General features: G+C 42.6%; 1 protein-coding gene across 3 annotated transcripts in view; it reads right to left on the bottom strand.

Moving 5' to 3' along the window:
- The window catches only part of ABCC9 (ATP binding cassette subfamily C member 9), a 117174-nt gene that overhangs the window by 14825 nt on the left and 79741 nt on the right, over positions 1–22608 (bottom strand). For all 3 annotated transcript variants that reach the window (XM_054036842.1, XM_054036832.1, XM_054036849.1), the window contains 6 exons: positions 22274–22422; positions 21023–21092; positions 17468–17625; positions 14239–14331; positions 7913–8015; positions 5438–5539 (listed from right to left, as the gene is read on the bottom strand). In XM_054036842.1, the coding sequence (XP_053892817.1) occupies positions 5438–5539; positions 7913–8015; positions 14239–14331; positions 17468–17625; positions 21023–21092; positions 22274–22422 (675 nt within the window). The remainder of the gene's footprint in view (positions 1–5437; positions 5540–7912; positions 8016–14238; positions 14332–17467; positions 17626–21022; positions 21093–22273; positions 22423–22608) is intronic.

Genomic DNA, 22608 nt, shown 5'->3' with positions numbered 1-22608 from the left:
GAAGGGGGCAATTTACAAAGTCTTTGTATTGTGATGTCCCACAACGACCCTTTAGTTTTGATTAAGCCTTCTTGATGGGCAGGAGATGATCCCTCCTGATTGGGTTCATAGTTTCAGAGCAAACATTTTTACAGTTACAAAGCAAAAACATATAATATCTTTATCATATGCTATAAGGTAATATTTAAGTGGGATTAAAGCATGCAGCAATTTACAAACATTTCACATAGTCTAAACACTGAAGACCTTGTTATAAGTTCAATACCCATCTTAGCCATACTAACGCGCAGGTGAAACAGACTGGTTTCCAGCAATGAATTAGTCAACTGAGGTCTAAAGCCTTGGCAAAAGCTGGCACCTGGTCTGCTAGAGTCACAAGGGTATCAGCTGGAAGCTCAAGCTGAAAGAATCTCTGAGCTAAGAGCATGCTACAAGGAAAACACAGTGTACATCACAGATACCATCACTGTCATACAAATCATGGCTGGAGACAAATTCCACACAGTTGTTGAATTGGCTGCTGAGTATGTGAGGCAGGTTCTAAAAGGTTTTGACGAAGCTAATTCTGTAATTGAAGTCTTTGACAGATATGACAACAGTAACTCTGTGAAAACTGCAGAAAGACAGCACCAGACAGGATTGAAAGTTGGATGCAAGAAATACTAGGTGATTGGTAGATGCCTTATTCCTGCATGGAAAAAGTTTCTAAACATGGCATCCAACAAGCAGTCACTTGGAAAATTCCTGTATGAATATATGGTTCAAAATGCACCTGAGAGTGTAGGAGCACACTCAACACAGATACTTCATGCTGGAGGCTTTCCCATCACTGGTAGAGATGTTGAAGAAGCCCAAGACTTGTGCAGTACTCAAGAGGAAGCAGACACAAGTATGCTTCTGCATGCTGTATGTGCCAATATGGCTTTTGGGTCCCTTGGTATTAAAGGAGCTCTAGTAATTAGGTCACCTGATACAGATGTTTTGGTCCTTGCTGTTCACTACTTTCCAAAAGTGTAACATGCAGATAACATGTGGATTGAAACAGGCACCATGAGCAGCCCAACTGACAAGCATCGCTTCATACCTGTGCATGCAATTTGTGACACACTCACTCTAGACTTTTGCAATGTACTTCTTGCTGTATGTGCATTAAGAGGATGTGACGCTGTGTCATCCTTATTTGGTATTGGGAAAAAAAATTCTGTGTCAAAACAAAGGGAGCTTACTGCTTATGAGATCTTGCCACACTGGGAGAGAGTGATAGACAAGCCACAATTTCTGCAGCAAGGAAGTTGGTAGCAATGCTGTATGACCACAGTGAGAAAGAAAGGAGACCCACAGAGACCTGAATTGCTTGTACCTGAGTCTAGCCATCAAAAAGTACAAGTCACTGGTCAAACTCCCACCATGTGAGGTCAGGTTTTGAAGATCATGTCAAAAGAGCATCGTGGCAAACAAATATTTGGATGTCTTTGCACATAGGTAAACCACATATTGGTTTACCATTGCAACATGGATGGACCAATGTGGATGATGAACTACTTCCTATAGGCTTCAAGGGCATCTGAGTTTCTACAACTCCTTCGCTGTGCCTGTACCAGGAGAGGTTGCTGAACAATTAACTGTGTCTGTTGTCTGCATAGAACTGTGTCTATACTAAGGCAATGAAGACTGTGGTAACTCATGCATTCTCAGCAGAGATCACATGATGAACAAGATAATGATAATGATGTTAACTAGAAATGTCACCAGTGCTATTACATTTCAATGAGACCTGTACCTATTTATTATTAGATTTTGTTTTACCCTGTAGATTGTTGTTGTGATGCTTTGAGGTCACAAAGGAATCTAATTTTATCCCTTGAGATAATACATAGATATATTAAACTAACAGAGAAATACAAATATTTCAAAGTGGTCATTTTAACATGTTGATGGTGTCATTGCTTTTTCTTGTTTCTATGGTAAGAGCACCATTTGACTGCTCTACGTCATACTCATCTTAAAGAAGACATAATAAGGTTTCAAATGATGTATGATCTGCGTGTGTGTAGAGAGAATACATTTAATCAATCAAATCTGTGGTGTCTGCCAATCGCCTGCCATAAGAACAGATTGTTGGAGTTGCACCACTTCCTATAATATACCTGTGTATAGGGCTTTTTTAGCAATACTACATATAGTTTTGTATAGCTACAATACTACATATAGTCTTATTTTCTGCAAAGAATGCCAGTAGCATACCAATATTGTTCTGTGATACATTATGTTCAGGTAAGTTTGCTAATGCAAGCAATAAAAACCAGCAACAGAAATTATAGTTATAAAAGGGGAATAAAGCATAATGTTAAAACTTTGTATTCAATAACACAGCTTTGAAAAATAAAATAAAAATACCAAATCCCTCCAAAATCATCTGGTTTTGGGGGGAGGGGGTTAAATTAGTTTTTAGAGCTACTCAAATAAGAAGGAGATGTATTGTTTATAGATATGTTTCCAAAAATCCGGCTTGCAATTCAGATTGGCCATATTCAAGCCCTTTTTGTTTGTCTTCCCATCAATATTTAGACAACTAGTTTCTGTTTATGGAGGTGCTATTATTTGCATGAGCAAAGAGATTCATTGTTGGCTAGATGTTTATGAAGAGGGTGTTGGGCAACAGCAGCTGAGCCAGTGCTCTGGTCACTGCAACTCTAATTACACTAGAGTAGACCTCATTAAGAAGAGCTGTGCCTAACTGATGGCCTGAGGAGAACTAAGAGGCTAATGAACCCATTTAGCAGATGATACAAAAGGCACAGGAAGGAAATGAGAGAGGGGAAGCAGAAAGAGTGAGTGTGTATGCACCCATGCATATATGCGCTCTCTCAGACGCTGAGGGGACTGTAGGTGTAAGGCTGTATAGTGTGTAAGGGTGGTTGAAACAAACATTGCAAATAAATTGCAGGAGGTGTTTTACCAGCAAAAGGTTTCTGAGCCGTATGTGGGCTTGAACAGAGGCGGGAGCAAGTGAGCCATGCTGCAAAGTTATTTGCAAGCTGAATTTTTTTTTTATTCCCACATTTACAAAATGTCAGTCATCCATCCGAGAGTGAGAAAACAATACCATATAATTTAGGTGAATTTATTCTTAACCAAAAATGAATAAATCACAGGCTGAGGTTTATCAAATGGCTGTGTAAGGTTAGGGGGCTAAATCCACATTGAGGTGCTTAAATAAGTAGCTTGACCTCAGTGGGAGCTGCTGGGTGCTAAGTATGTTTGAAAATTAGGCCACTTATTGAGAGGGCTCAATGCAGTTTTAGGAACTGAACTTCAGGTGTTCATTTCTATAGTGCTAAATTCACAGACAATCCATAGGCTGTGAAATGATCCTATGAACCCAGAAAAGTGGGGAAATACTTTGCAGTTTGTTTGCAAAAATGAAAGAGGGATAAATCTGCTAAATAAAAAGTTGGTTATGAATAACAAAATTCCCAATTCCACTCATTTTCCACTGAACAAGCACGGCTACAAATAATCGATGGAGTTTTATAGTAAATAGTTTGCACTGAAATAAGTTTCAGTGTCAATCAAGAGTCTTCAGCGGCATGCAAGAATGATAGAATAATTCCTAGGAATAGCATAAAGGAATTCTCTTGCCATTTAGACACCTAACTCCATGTTCAGCTTTCTAGGCTGGAGGTTTACTGTGTTTATGGAAAAAACTGCTGCTTGGGGAATTACAAGCACAGATTTGATATAAAAGCCTGGCATTCAGAGAGCTTGGCATTTCATTTAAATCTGCATCAGGGTTGTGTAACTGCCAGGAACTTGGATGCTTTTATGCACTGGGGAGGGACTGGGTCTATGCTTATGAGCTACGAAGGGAGCAGCAATACGAGCACTTTGCTCTCATCCAGTTCCAAACATTGTCACATTTGGGCTCCCAAAGAGAAACAATTGAAAACCTGTCAAGTGGGGTAGCCAATGATTGAACTACATCCAAAGTTTTGCAAGTGATGTGCTGGGGCATAAAGAGGGAGGTAACAACGTAGAGATTATTTAAGAGTTTTAAAAAATGTTGTCCCAAACTTTAGTTAATGGCTGACTCTTTCTCGTCTGTTTGCATGCATAGAGCAAATACAAAGTAGCAACAAACCTTGAACAGACATCTCAGAGTTTCCAAATATCTTTGCTAACTAAACAGCATTAGAAGGAATCTTCTGAATGTGCTGTTAACATAAGATATTGGAGCAGATCCTGGGCCACTGATAAGCCATCTTTGTGCTGATACAGCATTAAAAAGGGATTTAAAGCCACCTTTAAGGCAGCCACTGAAAATTCTCTTGCTGACGCTTCAGGTAGCCTACCTCCAACCACCAAGCCCAATCTTGGTGCTAGACCTATACCCAATTCCTCCCACTTTAGTTGGCTCCCAGCCACCCTCCCTAGCACTAGAGCTACATAAGTGGCACACTGCAGCCTGCTTTCTACCACCCCATCCATGAGACTCTTCCTCCTCCTCCTGTGGCTTATTTCCTATCACCTCCATTCATTTATTCAATTATTTTTCTCTCAACAACATAAGAGCACCCATCCTAAGCTCTTGACATACCTTGGGCATCTTTGACAATCTTTTAAAAGTACACCTATCAACAGAAGCATCTGTCACCCAGATCGAATTAAATAACCAACACTAACATAGCTAAAACAACAATTAACCAACCTCCCGCCTACACGCCCCATCAAAATCCCACCCCATTCTTACCCATTTCCAGCCATCTCTTACCAAGCAAGGAATAAAAGATGGACCTTGTAGTGTGTATTGAAGGCTAACAAACTTTGGTGTCCATGGACCTGGGAAAGGAGTGAGTTTCAAAGGTCCAAGGCCCGCTTGCTATCCTGCTCAGCAATCTGCACAAAACCGCAGCCTTAATCTCCTTCACCCGTACATTTCACATCTAACCACTCCATTCCCAACCCTCGAGACTCCAACCCCAATCCTGTCTCTCGGTGTCAGGACTCATATTCAGAATTGGATAGATAACAGTACTCAGCATCTGACTGATCCCAAAAATGTGGAGACATCACCACTGATTTTGCAAGATCTGTTGGCTCGTCATTTACAACAGGTTTCACGTTACGCAGCCTTAACAACATTGTACAGTGCAAAACAATGTGCACACAAGGACCTAGTATGCACTTCTAATTTTCTTTCTATCCTTGGGAACACATGGGGCCTGGGAATCTTTTTGGTTTTTAAATTGGCTCACAAACCCTGAAGCAAGTCCAAGTTGTCCTGAACTCACTCGGCTTTGGCCTGAATCCATTATTTGCAAGATTGTTTCTTTCGAGATTAAGAAAGTTGGAAGATAACCATGTATCTATATTTTTAAAACCACCTTAAATCTAGTAGATTGGTCTCAAGTTTCTTGATGTTTGTTTTGGTACATACCGTCAGTGCGTACAGGAGACCCAGGCCCAAGACACCAGAATCGGGCTCGTAGGTGATGGACGTAACAGCTGCGGTGAGAACTATGCAAGCACCCAGATAATCCTAAAAAGGAAGGAAGGGGAAAAAAAGATAGATCCTATAATACAAGTTGAATGAAAAATCCAGTGACAAAATAAAGCCTTATAATATCAGAAAGCATCTTCTTCTATATTTCCCTTGCCCTCAGTTCAGACATTTAAGTTTTCAGAAGGGACCAGTCATTTTTAGTGCCCAGCATGAGACCCTTTGAAGGAGCCTGATATTCAGAGGACAAGCGCTTTCTGGAAATCAGACCCATTTAAGTGCCTCAAATAAGGCACCAAAAAGCAGGCATCCAAAATGACTAGTCACTAAAACAATCTTCTTCTTTGAAAAATCCTTTCCATCATAAAAATGACACCCACAACACTGACACCCCCTTTTTCCCAACCCCCGAGCAGACTTTTGATCCCAAACAGGAAGAAGTGCCAGAGACTCCATTAAGTCGACTAGGGACTTGCTATTGCTATTTATTGTATGTGGAAGTTCCTCAATTACTAGAGTGATGGGGACCAGTATAAAACTCATAGATGGCTGGATGGATGATGAAATAAAGGAGGTATTTTATATTCATCGTTTTAGCTGAAATTTTTACTTTTCCCATTTGGGGTGAGAATGTTTCACCCTAAAGGTGCAGCCTGCTTTCTGTTTTGTAGAACTCCAGATATTTAAAGATGGATAAAAACCTGATTCCTCACATTTTTAAAGAAGCCTCAATCCACCCTCTAAATTTATTATCCAAATTTTGCAGCTAATGTCAGATAAAAATGATCAACTGTAGATTTCTAGGTATCTGATGGGATTTGTGGACACAGTCAGGTCATTGATACCTAAATTCTGTCATCTGCCACTGCAATTCTCCCATGCTATTTCAGAGTCAGCATTTTTTCTTTTGATTTTTCTCCTCTTTCCATCCAAGAATCTTTCCCTCTACGATTTGCAATGAATACTGCTCAATTGATCTGCTTGTAGGAATGCTAAAGTGAAGATGATAGTAGCCTCTAACCCAATCTCTGTAGCAAGAAAGTGTGTTAGATGTACAGTACACTTGGGTCTCCATCAGCTATTGGAATAGGAGCTGTGCAGTCACTCTGAAACCCATATGGCTCTGTGTGATAACAATACCATTGCACATAGCCTAATTAGCTATTTCTTGGCAACACTGCATTCCTCCACATAGTATTTTTAAAAACCCAAAGAGCTGATAGAAGAGATATGTATTTTTGGAGAACATTGATACTCAGCAAGTCCACCATCAAGAGATTTTAATGGAAATTACAATAGCTTATACCAGGGCTGGATTTTGCCCTTTAACTTCATCTTTCTTTTACTGGGTACAAATGGAGCATCACTGCAGTTCATTGATACTGTACAGGGCTGAACCCTGAGATCTTACTCAGAGCCAAATCCTGTCCAGAGTGAGAAATGAAGCAGAACTGTGCTGTCCCAAAGGAGTCCAAGGAGGCAGAATGCCACATGGAGATCTCAATATGCAGGTGAAGTGTACCTGACACTAAACCATTCCAAGGGTGAAGCTTAGGTCCCAGTCTCTCTGTCTCTGGCACAGAGGGGAAGGACATGGGCCTGCCTACTCCTTGGCCCTTCTTTGGAATGCTAGGTGAGTAGGGAGGGAGCAATAATTCTGTCTGACCCTTATGGAGACCATGAACATGGAGGGAGGCTCCTTATGTCCCAGCCACTGAGAACTTATATCAGGGCCAAGCATCTGACCCTCTGTTTGGGGGTTTATTGCTGCCAAATGCCCAGCTCTTACTGAGCCCCAGAAGTGGGCCCTTACTCAGGGCCCAGTTCTGCCATCTTTACTCAAGTGAAGGAGTATTTTACTCCACAAATGGCCCTATGGACTTTGAAGGGTATCCTGGCAGAATCAGGCTATGAGTGAGGCCCTCAGGCCTGGGCCCTTCATTTGGGAAATGCTTTGGGGTCCTGAGAGATAAAAGGTGGCATAAAAACCAAAAACAGAATTATTGCAAAATTGGCAAAACTACCGAAACCCCTTTGAAATTAGTTTCCACTTGGGCAGTGCCTCAGATGTTGCACTGTAGTAGAAGAATTTATTTCTGTGAACAGAGAGTCTTATTTCAAAGTTATGTAGATATTTTCTGTTGCACTCTTTTCAGAACAATCAACATCCCAACACTGAAGTATGAAGGAGCTTTGTATTTTCTTACCCCAAGCCAAGAAAGCCAAAAAAAACCCCCAACCCTTGCTGCTATAATATAAACAACCCTGAGCTATTTTAAGGATCACTGTACACAAAACTGTTATATCTCATTGTGAGATTAATTTCATCTATTATCTCGCCTTGTGCATCAGGCAAAGTCTCTGTTTGCTTCCAAGGTTTCAAAACCATAGCGGGGACTACACTGTACGTACCGTCCTGACCTCCAGCCATCTGTTGGCAGCTGACAGAAACAAGTAGGCAATGTTGTTCGTGTCCGTCAGTTCCAGCATATGTTGTTTAAACCTGGCTTCATGCCTGCAAACAGCAAAATGGTTACATTATAACACACATGCACAAAACGTTCAATTGTTCTAAAAAACCCGACAGCTTGCTGAACTTGTGTCTTTTACCAAACTTAGGACAAAATTCTCCCCTCAGAAGCACACCTTACTCACACTAGGCAGTACCTTGTTCTTCAAATGGTAGCACTGGGTTGGGTTGTGGGTCAGAGTGCATGTCCATAAAGGACAGTAAGAACCTCTTTTACATCCCTGCACTGGTTAACCAGACCGGATGTGCAGCAGTAAGCAAGCATTATTTACCCACAACTACCGACAAATCAGGTGGATGGGGAAGGGAATAGGCAGAGCCTTGGCTCCCCTCTTCCTCCCAAAATGCTAATCAACTGAGATAACCCAGCAGCGAATTAATACACCCTGGAGTAAGGGTGGAGCAGAGATTTCACATTTCAGCCAAAATCTGACTGAGAAGCCAACTGCATGAGTCCTTCAACACAACTAATGCCTTTCATGCATTAGGCTGATTGACACACTGCCACCATTCAACCCTTTACCTCAACCATTTCCTCAGACAGCCACAAAACGTCCGAAAAACTGAATAATAAATCGTTTCTAAATTACAAAAGCGAATGGGTTGTTTCAGCTTCCAATTGGTTTTCCCTCCTCTGTAATAGCAATGGTGTTTAGAAACCAGTAAAATACTCAATAAAAGGCTGGTAGATTATGTAAGTCTCATAATTACTCTTTGGGGGCATGTCCCCACTTGGTGTAAATTGGTCTACTTCCATTGAATTCAAGGGATTTATTGTGATTTACCACAGCTCATCTGGCCTTTGGTGCTTGCCCAACCTGGCAGCCATTTCTTGCTTCACATACTACTTATTCAAGTCCTAAGCTTTACCACCTAAAGAAATAGCCAAATTTCACTCAACAGCTCATAAACTATTTTACCACTGCAATCCCTCCAATTTCAAAGTAACTGATATTTAAAAGTTCAGGACCTTGCGGTGAGAAGATCATAACACTGATGGCTGAAGGCCATCTTTGCTGTTTCCCAATTGTCCCAGTTTTTTTCTTGGTTATATTTCAGATGTTTTGTAACTGTGGTACGCAAAGAACTTTCTGTCAGAGCAGTGAGTGGTAGGGGTGAAAATACAGTGAATATTCTGCTAGTGTCTTTCTATTTGGCAGCAACCCCGGCTTTCCTAATGGAAACTCTGACACACTCAATCTGCGTATTTTCGTCCAAATCCAACTCATCTTCTGAAAATTCCTAGACTTTTATCCTGTCAGATGACAAACAGGAAAGGTCACTGAAATCTCAAACTAATTTAACTGTGGTGCTTTGTGGTAAATTACTTGAAGGAGTTCATTATTTCATCCCGGTACATAATGAACTAAAAAGGTAGGGGGTGACTAACAGGATAATAGGTAAACATTAGCTTGCTGGGAAAGCCCCGAGACTCTGAAGATGGAAGGCTGGCTTGACAGGGAGAAACAGATGAATGAAATGGAATGGCTTTGATTCTCACCAGGGGCTGTGGAAAATTCAAGTGAACAGATGTGATCCTTCCAACCTGATGCTTCCAGCTTCTCAAGGGCTGCCCCTTTCCCCCTGCCATCCCCAGCCCACTTTGGTTTTCTAAAATAAAAGGACTGATCCTGCGAGGTGCTGAACTGCTCTTGAAAGACACTAAGCACACTTACCTTCCATTGAAGATAATGTGAGGTGAGGGTACTCAGAAGTGCTCAGAAGGCACTCAGCACATTGCAACACTAGGTCCAAATTCTGATCTACTATGTTAGCAGGTCATCCGGATGGATAAAACGTAGTACTTCATTTTTAATTTAGGGCTTTTGTCACACTACCTCACATCTCTTCTGCTGCCAAAGCAACAGGACTTTTGCCAGTCCTGCAGCATCCCTCCCCATTTTTCTCCCAATCCACTGCCATGGGAGCAAGAACCTTCACTGAGTGATGGAATAGAGCCAGGAAATACCCCCCCATTTACTGTGGTGGTTAGTGAATCACTCTCTCACTGGCTGTGTGCTTGCTTGCTTGCTGAGTGCCTGCTCACTTGAAGTTTATAGTGTGGTCTGTTTGGGGGCTATGTAAGCCTAGCGGCCTGCTAGGCAAGGCTGAGTGCTTTCTAAGGAGGCTCTGGCCTGCCATCCTTTGATCTCTAATCCCTTTAAGCTCTATTGATGATGGGGTAGGCTTAACTCAAGGGAAATGTATCTGCTCAATGTAGAGTGGCAGTCAAAAAAGCTAACAGAATGTCAGGCAGGAACCATTAGGAAAGGGATAGATAATAAGACAGAAAATATAATGTCACTATATAAATCCATGGTACACCCACACCTTGAATACTGAGTGCAGTTCTGGTCGTCTCATCTCAAAAAAAGATATATTAGAATTGGAAAAAAGAACAGAAAGGGAAAAATGATTAGGGGTATGGAACAGCTTCCATATGAGGAGATATTATTACAAAGATTGGGGCTGTTCAGATTGGAAAGGAAAGACATGATAGAGGTCGATAAAAGATGTGGAGAAAGTGAATAAGGAAGCGTTATTTACCCGTTAACATAACCCACAAACCGCGAGTCACCCAATGGAATTAATAGACAGCAGTTGTAAAACAAACATAAAGAAGTACTTCTTCACACAATGTATAGTCAACCAGTGGAACTCATTGCCCGGGAATGTTGTGAAGTATAACTGGGTTAAAAAAAGAGGATAGGTCCGTCATCTCTTGCCGACAATCTTCTGCCGACAAAATAAAACCACCCCCAACAAGGGGCGGTAGCTTTGTCAGCGGGAGTGCGCAGTCCACATTGTTGCTTGTCCACACCATCGCTTGTCCACACCATCGTTTGGTAAAACTTTTGTCGGTCCGGGGTGTGTTTTTTCATACCCCAAGCGACAAAAGTTTTACCAACGAAAGTGCAGCGTAGACATAGCCTTAGCCAAGATGGCCAGGGACACAATCCCATGTTCCGTGTATCCCTACATCTCTGACTGCTGGAAGTTGCAACCGGATGACAAAGGGTGGATCACTCAATAAATTGCCCAGTTCTGTTCACTCTTTCTGACAATAATTGGTGCCAGATGTTTCAGAAGACAGGATACTGGGCTAGATGGACCATAGGTCTGATCCAGTATGGCCATTCTTATGTTCACATAGGTTGGAGATTATGATATTCTGAATCCGACCTATCCAAGTCAGCATTTTGGATGGAGCTCTCCTTAGCTTATCACCTTACCTGGTGGAAACAGATATACTAGGCCAAATTCTGCCTAAAGAATCTCAACTACAATGAAAGTATCTGGGCCAAATTCAGCAGTGATGGAAAAGGTGGTCTAGGTCAGTGGCTCTCAACCTTTGCAGACTGCTGTACCCCCTTCAGGAGTCTGATTTGTCTGGCGTACCCCCAAGTTTCACCGCACTTAAAAATTACTTGTTTACAAAATTGGACTTAACAATACAAAAGTGTCACAGCACCCTATTACTGAAAAATGGTGACGTTCTCTTTTTACCATATAATTATAAAATAAATCAATTGGAATATAAATATTGTACTTACATTTCAGTGTATAGTATTTAAAGCAGTATAAACAAGTTGTTATCTATATGAAATTTTAGTTTATACTAACTTCACTGCTGCTTTTTATGTAGCCTGTTGTAAAACTAGGCAAATATCTAGATAAGTTGATGTACCCTGTGAAAGACTCTGCATACTGCCAGGGGTATGTGAACCCTTTGTTGAGAACCACTGGTCTAGGTTCCATATTGGGTCTGATTTGGTCAAAAAGCATGTTTAAGTAGCAACACAGTGCAATTGGCACTGATTTGGAATTCCATGGCTGTGCAAAATGAGTACAACTTACACTAATTTTGCTATTCGGTGTTAATCAAGTTGGGATTTTGATGGGGTCACTCTGGATTTACACTAGGGCATTTGAGAGTAGACTTTAGCCAAGCACGTTTAATGGAAATTGGAAAACATATATATGCCTTGGAAAGTCTGAAGAGTCCTCTTGGAATGAGGTTACATAATCACTCATTTTCTGTGCCTCTTGTGAATATATTACATTTAACTACCTTAAAAAGAAAAGAGGTCACGTTTCAAACAAAATGACGACATTTTTCTATTTTCCATTGATAAGACCAGTGGCAGTTTCTGTCCATGTCTTGTGCATGGGAATGACTGCTAACATCATTCAGCTCCTCAAAGTGGCTGTATCTTTTATGATTCTGTGGTTTAATCTCATACAGTAATTTAATAATCGTTTCATTATCCAGTCCAGCAGTGACCTTTTCTGCTTTCACACACATTCTTGATCCCCTAGTGACCCATCTTTTCTTTTATGATTTAACATCTGCTGTTTGTTCTCTTACAATATGACTCATTTCTGGAGCACTTTTGAAGTAAATCCAATTGCAGAGACAGTGTGCGAAGACATAGCTATCATAAATGTAAGACTTCCTGCCAAGAAGGTCTACAAACCCATAAAATTATCAGAGAGGAGGGATGGTCCAGTGGATAGGGCACTAGTCTGGAACTTAGAAGACCTGGCTTCAGTCCCCTGCACTACTACATACTTCCTTACAAGACATCTTGTTTCTCTCTGTCTCCATTCCCCATCTGTAAAATGGGTATAATAATGCTTCCCTACCTTGCAGGGGTGTTTAATTCATTAAAGAGCATGAGGTGCTCAGATAATGAGAATCACACAAATACCTAAGGGCTTGTCTACACAGGGACACTCAGGAAAATTAATTTTCAACATTGTTAGTTTAATTCAATTTCAAAATGAATTAAGCTAAATTGAATTAAGGCCACTTTAATTCTGAGTAAGAGTGTCCACACAAGGTTTTAATTAAGTTTAACTAATCCTCTTTAAATTCACATCTTTTGTTAATTCAGATTAATTTTCCTGAGTGTCCCTGTGTAAAGAAGCCTGTAAGTATCTAAATGGATGGATACAAAAGGGCATGATCCTGCAATGGCAGTTCTGGGTGTACATATAATGCAGGATCAGGCCCCAAATGGTGAGCATTCCACAGAAAACAAAGAAATCTTGGCTAGACATGATTTTCTGTTTGAACAAAACCTCTGAAAAGTTTAAGTGCTACACACTGACAAAGCTGTCATCCCTAATTCCACAGAAGTCCCACAAGGATTGATACTGCAAATTAGATGGTGTTTTAAAAAATCTGTCCAGGGCACCCAGAGCCATGGATAGGTGCCATTTCATTAGTTGTGTGAATCAAAATAAACAAATAAAATAATACAAATGCTGAGTCCTCCTTTTGCAAGATGATTTAATTATGGCACAGCAAAGACAAATGACTTGCCCACGATCAACACTGAATTAACAGTAGAGTTCAGCTTGCTCCTCAGTGACCTCACTTATCATGTTAGGCCTGTGGGGTTTCCAACCCTCCTGGTTTCACTGGGAATCTCCTGGAATCGGGCTCTATCTCTCGGAGGCTACTGACGCCAAAGCAGGAGATTTTAGGTGCTAAAAGTCCGGCGGCGCAGCAGGGCTAAGGCAGGCTCCCTTTCTGCCCTGGCTCCACGCTGCTCCCAGAAGCAGACGGCACATCTCTGCGGCCTCTGGGGGCTGGGAACTGTGGACAGTGGGAGCTGCAGGGGCGGTGCCTGCAGTCAGGGGCAGCGCATGGAGCCCCCTGTCACTCAAAGGGCTGCAGGGATGTGCCAGATGGGACCGGCATGGGGCCAGGGCAGGTAGGAAGCCTGTCATAGCCCCGTTGCACTGGTGACTGGGAGCTGCCCGAGGTAAGCGCCACCCAGCCGGAACACACACCCCTCACCCCCTCCTGCACCCCAACCGCCTGCTCCAAGCTCAGCCCAGAGCCCCCTCCCACACTGCGAACCCTCGGCCCTAGCCCAGAGCCTGCACCCCCTCCCGCACCCCAACCCCTTGCCCCACCCCAGTGAAAGTGAGTGAGGGTGGGGGAGAGTGAGCTACAGAGGGAGGGGGTATGGAGTGAGTGGGGTAGGGCCTCAGAGAAGGGGCTGGCAGGGGTGGGGCCTAGGGGAAGGGGGCGGGCCAAGGGTATTTGGGTTTGTGTAGGCCTGGTGGTTTTATAAGATGCCAAATAAACCAAGATGGGCTGCTCATTTAAAAACCAAACATCTTGATTTATTTGCAAGACTTGTGCACTGCTCTGAAGGATTAGGCGCTGAAGAGTAAGCACATGTTTACAAACCTAAATGCTCTGATGGTGGTGAGGCCTTCAGCTGTTTCTGAGAAATGACAGAGTAAAGGTAGTTGGGTGCTGTCATCAAGCTCCTGAAGGTCTCTGTGATCAAGAGAAACAAAACAAGTGGTGTATAAGAAACAAGAACAGGTCAGGAACAAGGAGCAATGAAATGCAAACATTTTTTATGGATATTTTACTGTGGTTTTTTACATTACACATTTTTATCAGGACTATACAACAATATATTTATATTAAAGGGGGGCTAGCACCGCAATCTCACATCTGTTAGAATTTTGAAGAAATCCTGGATTGAAGCCATCTTTACCATTCTGGCTTGAGGTCAAATCCTGGAAGGGATCTGTTTTCCAGTCCTATCTTGTTTCAGCCAAAATTTCACTGGAATAGCTAGTGTCATGATAGTCCCATCATTCAAGATGGTAGAAATTGGAGATTCATGGAATTCTCATGAGAGAAGTTTGTGAGATTCAGATGCCGTTGAATCTGAATCCAAACTCTTGCCCTAAGTCTGATTCATCATTGAACCTGAACCGTGAAGCCTTTAGCCTAGCCTAAAATTAAGCCAGGTGTGAATACTGCAGGTAAAGTACATGGGGCTGTTTATCTGTAAGAATCCACATCCACTGGCCAATAATTCTTCAGAAATGCCTTATAATATTTGTTATTACTGCTATATACTGAACATGAAAAACAATGCAGGAGTATAGACTTTTTGTTCTAGTTCTGATGCTGTCATTTCAGTTGGGATGTGTAGGGCATTTCTATAGAATTAATGCCCTCTTCATTAGTCAGTCAGATTTCCTCAATCAGTCATTGAGTAATAATCCACTCAGATAATCCATTTGAGGATATAGGCCTACAAATCCAATCTCTTGCAACTAGAATGTTTGCTCAAACATAGGGACAAATTTTGTCCTCAGATAGACATAACACTCCCAGTGTAGTAATTGGGAATAGCACATGTATGGAAGGACATACTATGGATCAAAGCATTTGATATTTACCCTACTTCTACTGTGTTGGTGTATTTTGATAGATAATCTATCAACAGCTTACTCTTCGGTACTGAATGTTACTCCATGGAGAGGCGAATTTGATGCTTGTATTTGGATGATAAATATGCTGCAGTATGACCAATTTATGATGGAAAATATAAAGTAATTTTTGGGGAATGTAGAGGGAAACTTTATAAGAGGTGAAAGTGTTACAGGAAATACCATAAATATTTGTGTTCCTAAAAGTTAATGGAGATCAAGTGCTGTTTGAATACACGCTCAAGCTATTCCTTCACAGTTTGTTTCACATGAATGACTTTTATAGATACAATAGTATTCCTCCAGCCTCATTTCTATTGTAAAGCACAAGAAATCAGATCTTCCAACTAGGGATTAAATGGAGTTCAAAATATATAATAAAAAATGTCTCTTGCTGACCCAAAGTTTCAGAAGTGTGCACGAAAAAGAATGTATAGTTAATGTGGATGCCACCATCTGCACCTGCAATGCCCAGTGAATACGTGTGGGTCAAGAGACTCGGGCACATAGTGTGTGTAACATCTCCCCCGCTTGTGCACAGGAACCAGTAGTGCATGTGGGAAAATTGGGTGCACTCAATATTGAAAATCTGGGCCAGCATGTGCTTTTGCTCCCTTATATAAAACTATGAGAAGAAACCATAGCTTTGAATTGGACATGTACCATCCCACTTAATCCATTGCTTTATTTTTTTGAGGTAGGAATGGCCGAGTCATATCTTTTTATACTACAATGTTATATATTAATTTGAAACCACTATTACCACTAATTTGCTTGTGATTCTTAGTTAAGAACGCCATTTGAATGTATTGGAATCTTTAAAGAGGCTGGGCATATCAAGGAAAAGCAGTAGCCTCTCTGTAGCTAAGGTTGCAATCAAGTTCCATTATAAATTATTATGGGGGCCTGGTACAAACACACAGTGAGTGACAGCCCTGGCTCTGAAGAGTTTAAATAAGATACAACAGACAAAGGGAAAAATGGGCACAGAGAGCTCAAGAGACTACTTCACACTCACACAGCAGGTCAGTGAGTTAGGAATGGAAGCCAGATCTCCTGTCACCCAGTCAAGTGCACTACCCTCTAGACCACACTGTCTCCACAATACCTATTTTAGTGCCCTTTACAACTTTGGTTTGGAAAATTGGTAGGGGAAGGAGAATGTTTCTGCAGTATGTAATGGAAATTCATCAAATTGCTTTTGAATTACAGACCATTATAAATTTACCCTGATTCAAACATTTGCTATCAACATTTTCATATTGATAACTCTCCTTGAAAACTCACGTGCTGCCTAAAGCTGAAGAAAATAGGTTACAATTCATCAAAGTTATTATCAGTTTTTGTTGTGGATAATTTTGAGGCCCTGTCCTGCTCCACTAATTTTAGCGGGGGCTATTGGCTCTAAATTATGTCAATAAGAGTGTTTTGCCATTGAAAGAGACTGTTCCAGCTCTCAAGCTGAAATGCCTGTGATTATCAACAGAACAGGTACGGTATGCACAGTGACAGTTCAAACTTCCCCCTACACTGCCCCACTGAGGTGCATAAATCTTGACTGAAGTGACCGTCTCCGAGGATGAAAGCGTGTGTAAGGCTTCACTTCTGTTCAGCCGTTGGCCATTTTGCTATGACTGACATCAAGGGTTGGAACTAATCTGTGATTATGGTTTTTGTGACAGATATCTAGCCACTAAGAAATAGAGTAAGACAACCAACCAAGCTCCTGAGCCCTGATTCGGGAAACTACCGAAGCACATGCTTCAAATTAAAGTGTTTTCTTGAGTAAGAATGTTTTCCTAAAATGGGGTCGTAGTCTAGAATTGAAGCAATGACCCTAGTGTGAAAAAGTTTCACATTTTATTATCTCCTGAGCAATTCAATTCTCCAAGCAAGTGTAATTTTAAGAAATTCTCAAAAAGCATAATCTTTAGGGACAGTCAGCATTTTCTGAAATGTTGTTGAAAAGTGGACAAGGTTTTCTGTGGAAAGTTTTTCCATTTTTCAGTCATCTCTATCGCAGGTTGAAAAATTTCAAACATTTCAATGAAAAACAGAAAAAATTATCAGTGGAATTTACTAAATAAATTTTCCGTTCTTGACTAGTTCTAGTTATATTCTAGGATAAACCATAAATACAGGGGTTTTAAAAGAAATGTACATGGCAGCTTTCTAATACCTACTTGGAAGCCACTCTGAAGTATTTCTGGATGAAATAAAATGCTACCCCAAGGGGTACAAGAGCAACAAGGAACCACGGAGTGGCATACGAGATCATTCCGATAGCCGACAGACAGAGCAAAGTGGACCGGGTGAGAGACTCCAGAGTAGGGGGAATGTGCTATTCCAAAAATAAAATAAAAATATGTATTAGATACACCTCAGGAATATGGCAACTATATACCCTCCATGCGTGGGGTGATGAGACGGGCTGGTCTATGGTCATTCTGCTGGCCCTTCGCCACTGGGAATCCCCTTTAAGTCTCCCCAAGGGCTTTTCTGTTTCTATAAGCCCAGAGCCAGTGTACAGGGGCTTCAGTGGAGGCCAGAATTAGGGCCACTGGGACTTGCTGATGCTCAGCATCTCCAAGGATCAAGGAGAAACAGGCAGTCTTTTCCCCTCATTATGAGACAAGAAAGGGAATCTTCTCTGTGAGATCTCAAATAACTTAGCAGTACTCGAGTTCCCTATTGTCCCATATATGGTGTCCTGTTCTGAGAGCCCTGCAATCACTCTCCTTTGTACATAGGCCTCTAGATAAAGCATTCACAATCACCTATCATCCAAGCATCTTGGTTCTCAGAAGTAATGGAAGCGTTGCAAACAACTCTTCTGTTGAAATTTGTGCTTAGTTCACTATTATACACTATAACTTTACATAGATTCATAGAGTTTAAGGCCAGAAGGTATCATTAGGTCTAGTCCAGGGGTCTCAAACACGCAGCCCGCGGTGTTATTTTCTGTGGCCCATGAGCTCCTTGCGCCCCCCTCCCCCAGCGTTTACCTTGAGTGGCTCCGGCCAATGGTAGCTCCTGGGGATGGTGCCTGAAACAAGAGCAACACACAGATGCCAGTGCCCCCCTTCCCCATGTTCTGGCCGCTTCCCGGAGTGGCGCGGGGGCAGGGCGCGTAGGCAGGCAGGGAGCCTGCCTTGCCCCCAGTGCGCGCCGGGCCAGAGCCCGCCCCCCGACCCCTCCTGCAACCGAACCCCCTGCCTTGAGCCACTGCCACACCCCGCACCCCAACCCCCTACCCTGAGCCCCCCGCCACACCCCACACCCCTCCTGCACCCCCTGGGGGCAGGGAGGGGGCAGAGTTGGGGTGGGGATTTTGGGGAAGGGGTTGGAATGGGGGCAGGGAAGGGGTGGGAAGAGGCAGGGCAGGGACGGGGCCTCATGGAAGGCGTGGAGCCGAGGGCGGCGGGGGGAGGTGTCAGTAATGCGGCCCTTGGGCCTATGTACTAGTCCTCATGTGGCCCTCATGGTCATTTGAGTTTGAGACCCCTGGTCTAGTCTGACCTTCTGTATATCACAGGCCATTAAATTTCATCGTTACCCCTGTATTGAGCCCAATGATTTGAGTTTGGCTAACACATAACTTCCAGAAGGCATCCAGTCTTGATTTGAAACACCAAGAGATGGAGAATCCATCACTTTCCTTATTAGATTATTTCAACGGTTAATAACCTTCACTGTTAAAAACTTGTGCCTAATCTCTCGTTTGAATTTGTCTGGCTTCAGCTTCCAGCCTTTGGTTCTTTTTGTGCCCTTCTCTGCTAGTATTACAGTGTTGCTCACCATTGCCATACACAGAAGCAAAATCACCTGCCCACTCCTTCCTTCTCACTTCTCCCCTATTTATGCATCCAAATATCGCATTAGCCGTTTTTGCCACAGAATCACATTGGCAGCTCACATTGAGTTGCTTATCCACTAAGTCCTCTATATCCTTTCCAGAATCACTGCTTTACAGGATACAGTTCCTCATTCTGCAGGCAGGGACTGCATTCCTTGATCCTAGATATATAACTTTGCATTTCTTGTATTAAAAAGCATTGTTTGAATGGGCCCAGTTTACCAAGTGACCAGAATCACTCTGTGACTGCCCTGTTCTCATTATTTACCACTCTGCCAATCTTTGTGTTATTTGAAATTTCATCATCATCGATTTTATAGTTACTTCTATATCCTTGAGGAAAATGGTCAGTAGTGTTGGGCCTCATACTAATCTCTGTAGAACCCCACTACAACCAGCCCCATTCAGCGATGATTCCCCATTGCAGGGGTGCTGGAAAAATTTGTATCATGGGGATGCTGAGCCATTGAGCCAAACTGTAAACCCTGTATATAATGGAAACCCCTTCAAACCAAGGGGTGCAGCAACACCCCCAGCACCCCTAGTTACAGCACCTGTACTCCAACAATGGCTACTTTTTGAGATGTCAGTTAACCAGTTCTTCAGACATTTAATGTGAACTTTATAGATATTGTGTAGTGCTAATCTTTAAGCAGAATGTCGTGCAGTACTCAGTCAAATGCCTTACAAAAGTCTATTGCATCTGTGCAGTTACTTTTATAAACCAAACTTCTAATCACATTAAAGAATGAAATCAGCTTTGCTAGACAAGAACTATTTTCCGTCAAACCTTATTAAGTGGCATTAATTATATTCCTATCTTTTAATTCTTTATCACTTGAATCCAGGGCTTAAATTCAGCCGGAGCCCACTGGAGCAGAGCTCTGGTAAACATTTTCAAACCTGTGGAAACCCTGGTGCCTGCCTCAGGGCAGAAGCCCGAGCCCTGGCACTTCCCTCCCACCATGGGGCTGAAGTCCCTGAGCCCCAGCACCCCACCCCTTGCGGGGCTAAAGACCTTAGACATCCTGCAGCTGAAGCCTGGAGCCCCGAATCAGGGGTGGGGGAGGAGAACTCCAGGAAATAATCTCTGAGAATTTAAGCACTGCTTGTCAACCCTATCAGTTTTTCCATTATTTTGTCCAACACTAATGTCAGGCTAACCAGCCTATAGTTACCCAAGTCGTGCTGCTAGCCCTTTTTGAATATTAGCAAAAAATTAGCAGTATTCCATTCTTCTGGAATTCCCTTGGTATTCCAAAATTTATTGAAATTAATATAATCAGACTAGAAATCCCTTCAGCCAGCTCTTTTAGGACTCTTGAGTGCAAGTTATTTGGGGCTGCAGATTGTAAAATGTTTATGTCTAGTATATGTTGTTTAGTTAGCAGTGGGCTGGAAAGTAGTTAATCATCCTCATGTGATATGACTCCTTCTTTCCAAATACAGAACAGAAGTACTGATTGAACACTTCTCCCTTTTCAGCATCATTATTAACAATTTTACCAGCTCCAACTAGTAATGGACCTACATCATTGCTAGGATTTCTTTTGTTCCTAATTTACTTAAATACAACTCCTTCCTAATATAGTATACTTAACATGTGAACCTGTAATTCTAAAGAGCCAGGGGAGTTTTCCAGTAGCTCTATCTTTGTATCCCTGACTATATTTGAGTCTTGGTGAGCTCAATGATAATAATCTCCATAAAAGGTGTTTTGCCTGGAAGCTCTTTTACAGTTCATAGTTTTTCCACACCATTTGTTCTGTATATAAAAGTGACAACCTATATGGCTCCCTGTTAACAAAAGGTGTATTTCTTCTCCAAAATGGTGGCATTAATTGGGCAAGACATTATGGAATAAATGGACCGATGTGCTCACCTGATCAATGATATTCGTATCAGCAGAGAAGCGATTTAGAATTAGGCCCAAGGGAGTTGTGTCAAAGAATCTATTGAACAAAACAGAAACAAAAAACTATGTGAAGAGAGAGTCTGATTATGGATGAAATATCAACATCAGTCAGAATTTAGGTCTACTGTCTAACCCAGGGGTCGGCGACTTTTGGCACGTGGCTTGCCAGGGTAAACACCCTGGCGGGCCGGGCCAGTTTATTTACCTGCTGACGTGGCAGGTTCGGCCGATTGCGGCCCCCACTCGCCGCAGTTCGCCGTCCCGGGCCAATGGGGGTGGCGAGAAGCGGCACGGGTGAGGGATGTACTGGCCGCGGCTTCCCGCCGCCCCCATTGGCCCAGGACGGCGAACCGCAGCCAGTGGGGGTCGCAATCGGACGAACCTGCCACGTCAGCAGGTAAATAAACTGGCCCGGCCCGCCAGGGTGCTTACCCTGGCGAGCCGCGTGCCAAACGTTAGACCAGGGGTCGGCAACCAGTCCCCTAGAACCAGTTAGTAAACATGAAAACTATCATTTAGTCTTATACTTGCATTTGGAATGTCATCTAAATCTTATTTTAACCCCAAACTTTTAGGTCTCCTCTCCCACAGCCCCCTGAAAAACTGTCAGCTCCCTTCTCCCAACTCCTCTATCCATCCTCTGGCTCCCTCAACGTGAAAGATTCATTGTAAAGTCCACCCTGCTGTCCTGGTCTAAGGTTCCAACTCCTGGGCTGGACAGGACAGCATGTTACCTATTCACCCTTCATTTGGGAACTGCAGTCACTGCATGCATACAATCTCTCCCTGGGCCAACCCACTCCACACTCCCACTCTGTGCTGGGCTATATCAAGTTCATGCAGAACCTGTCTCTTTGGAGGATAAGAAATGTGGTGTCCCCCCCACACTTCCACCTCTGTGCATTTCCACTGCACTGGGAACCTTCTGTGGCCCCAAAACCTCTTGATGAATTTCAAACCGTCTGAAAACTTTATACCTTGAAATTACTTTCAGATGAAAACCACTGGGTATGAAAAGCAGGCGGAATCTGAAATTGTATGTTTTCCAGCCTGAAAGAGGGTAATTTCCTGAGCATCTCAGCTGGCACTTTCAGATTCTACAGGACTTGAGGGCCATAGGGGAATGAGCCATGCTCTTCTCAGCACTAGCCACTGTGTTACACAGCAGGTGTTCGTTGGTAATTGACCTTTCAGCAGGAAAAATCACTCTTGCTGTACCTGATTGGTCCGAGGATGATCTTATTGAGGAGATTGTGGTGAAGGTTCTTGGCAGCTGTGAGGCCCATCCACTCCACGGTCAGGGATGTGACGAGGCAAAGGACGATCCCTGCTCCACAAAGCGTGCTGAACACAGCGACATGATGAGACTAATAAAAGGATAAAAACATTAACCTTGGAAACACCCAAGGCAATGTTCTTCAGAGCTAACAGCACTGACCAGCTGGTGTGTCAGACTCCAAAAGACTTCAATAAGAACAGGACATGTGCTGCATGTTTAAATTAACATGATTTTTTTTTTTTACATTATAAAAGGAGTTTTCAACCTATGGCCC

This window comes from Malaclemys terrapin, chromosome 1 (genome assembly GCF_027887155.1).
Source record: "Malaclemys terrapin pileata isolate rMalTer1 chromosome 1, rMalTer1.hap1, whole genome shotgun sequence".
Classification (NCBI taxonomy): Eukaryota; Metazoa; Chordata; order Testudines; family Emydidae; genus Malaclemys; species Malaclemys terrapin.
This window is presented reverse-complemented; position numbering and strand designations above follow the sequence as displayed.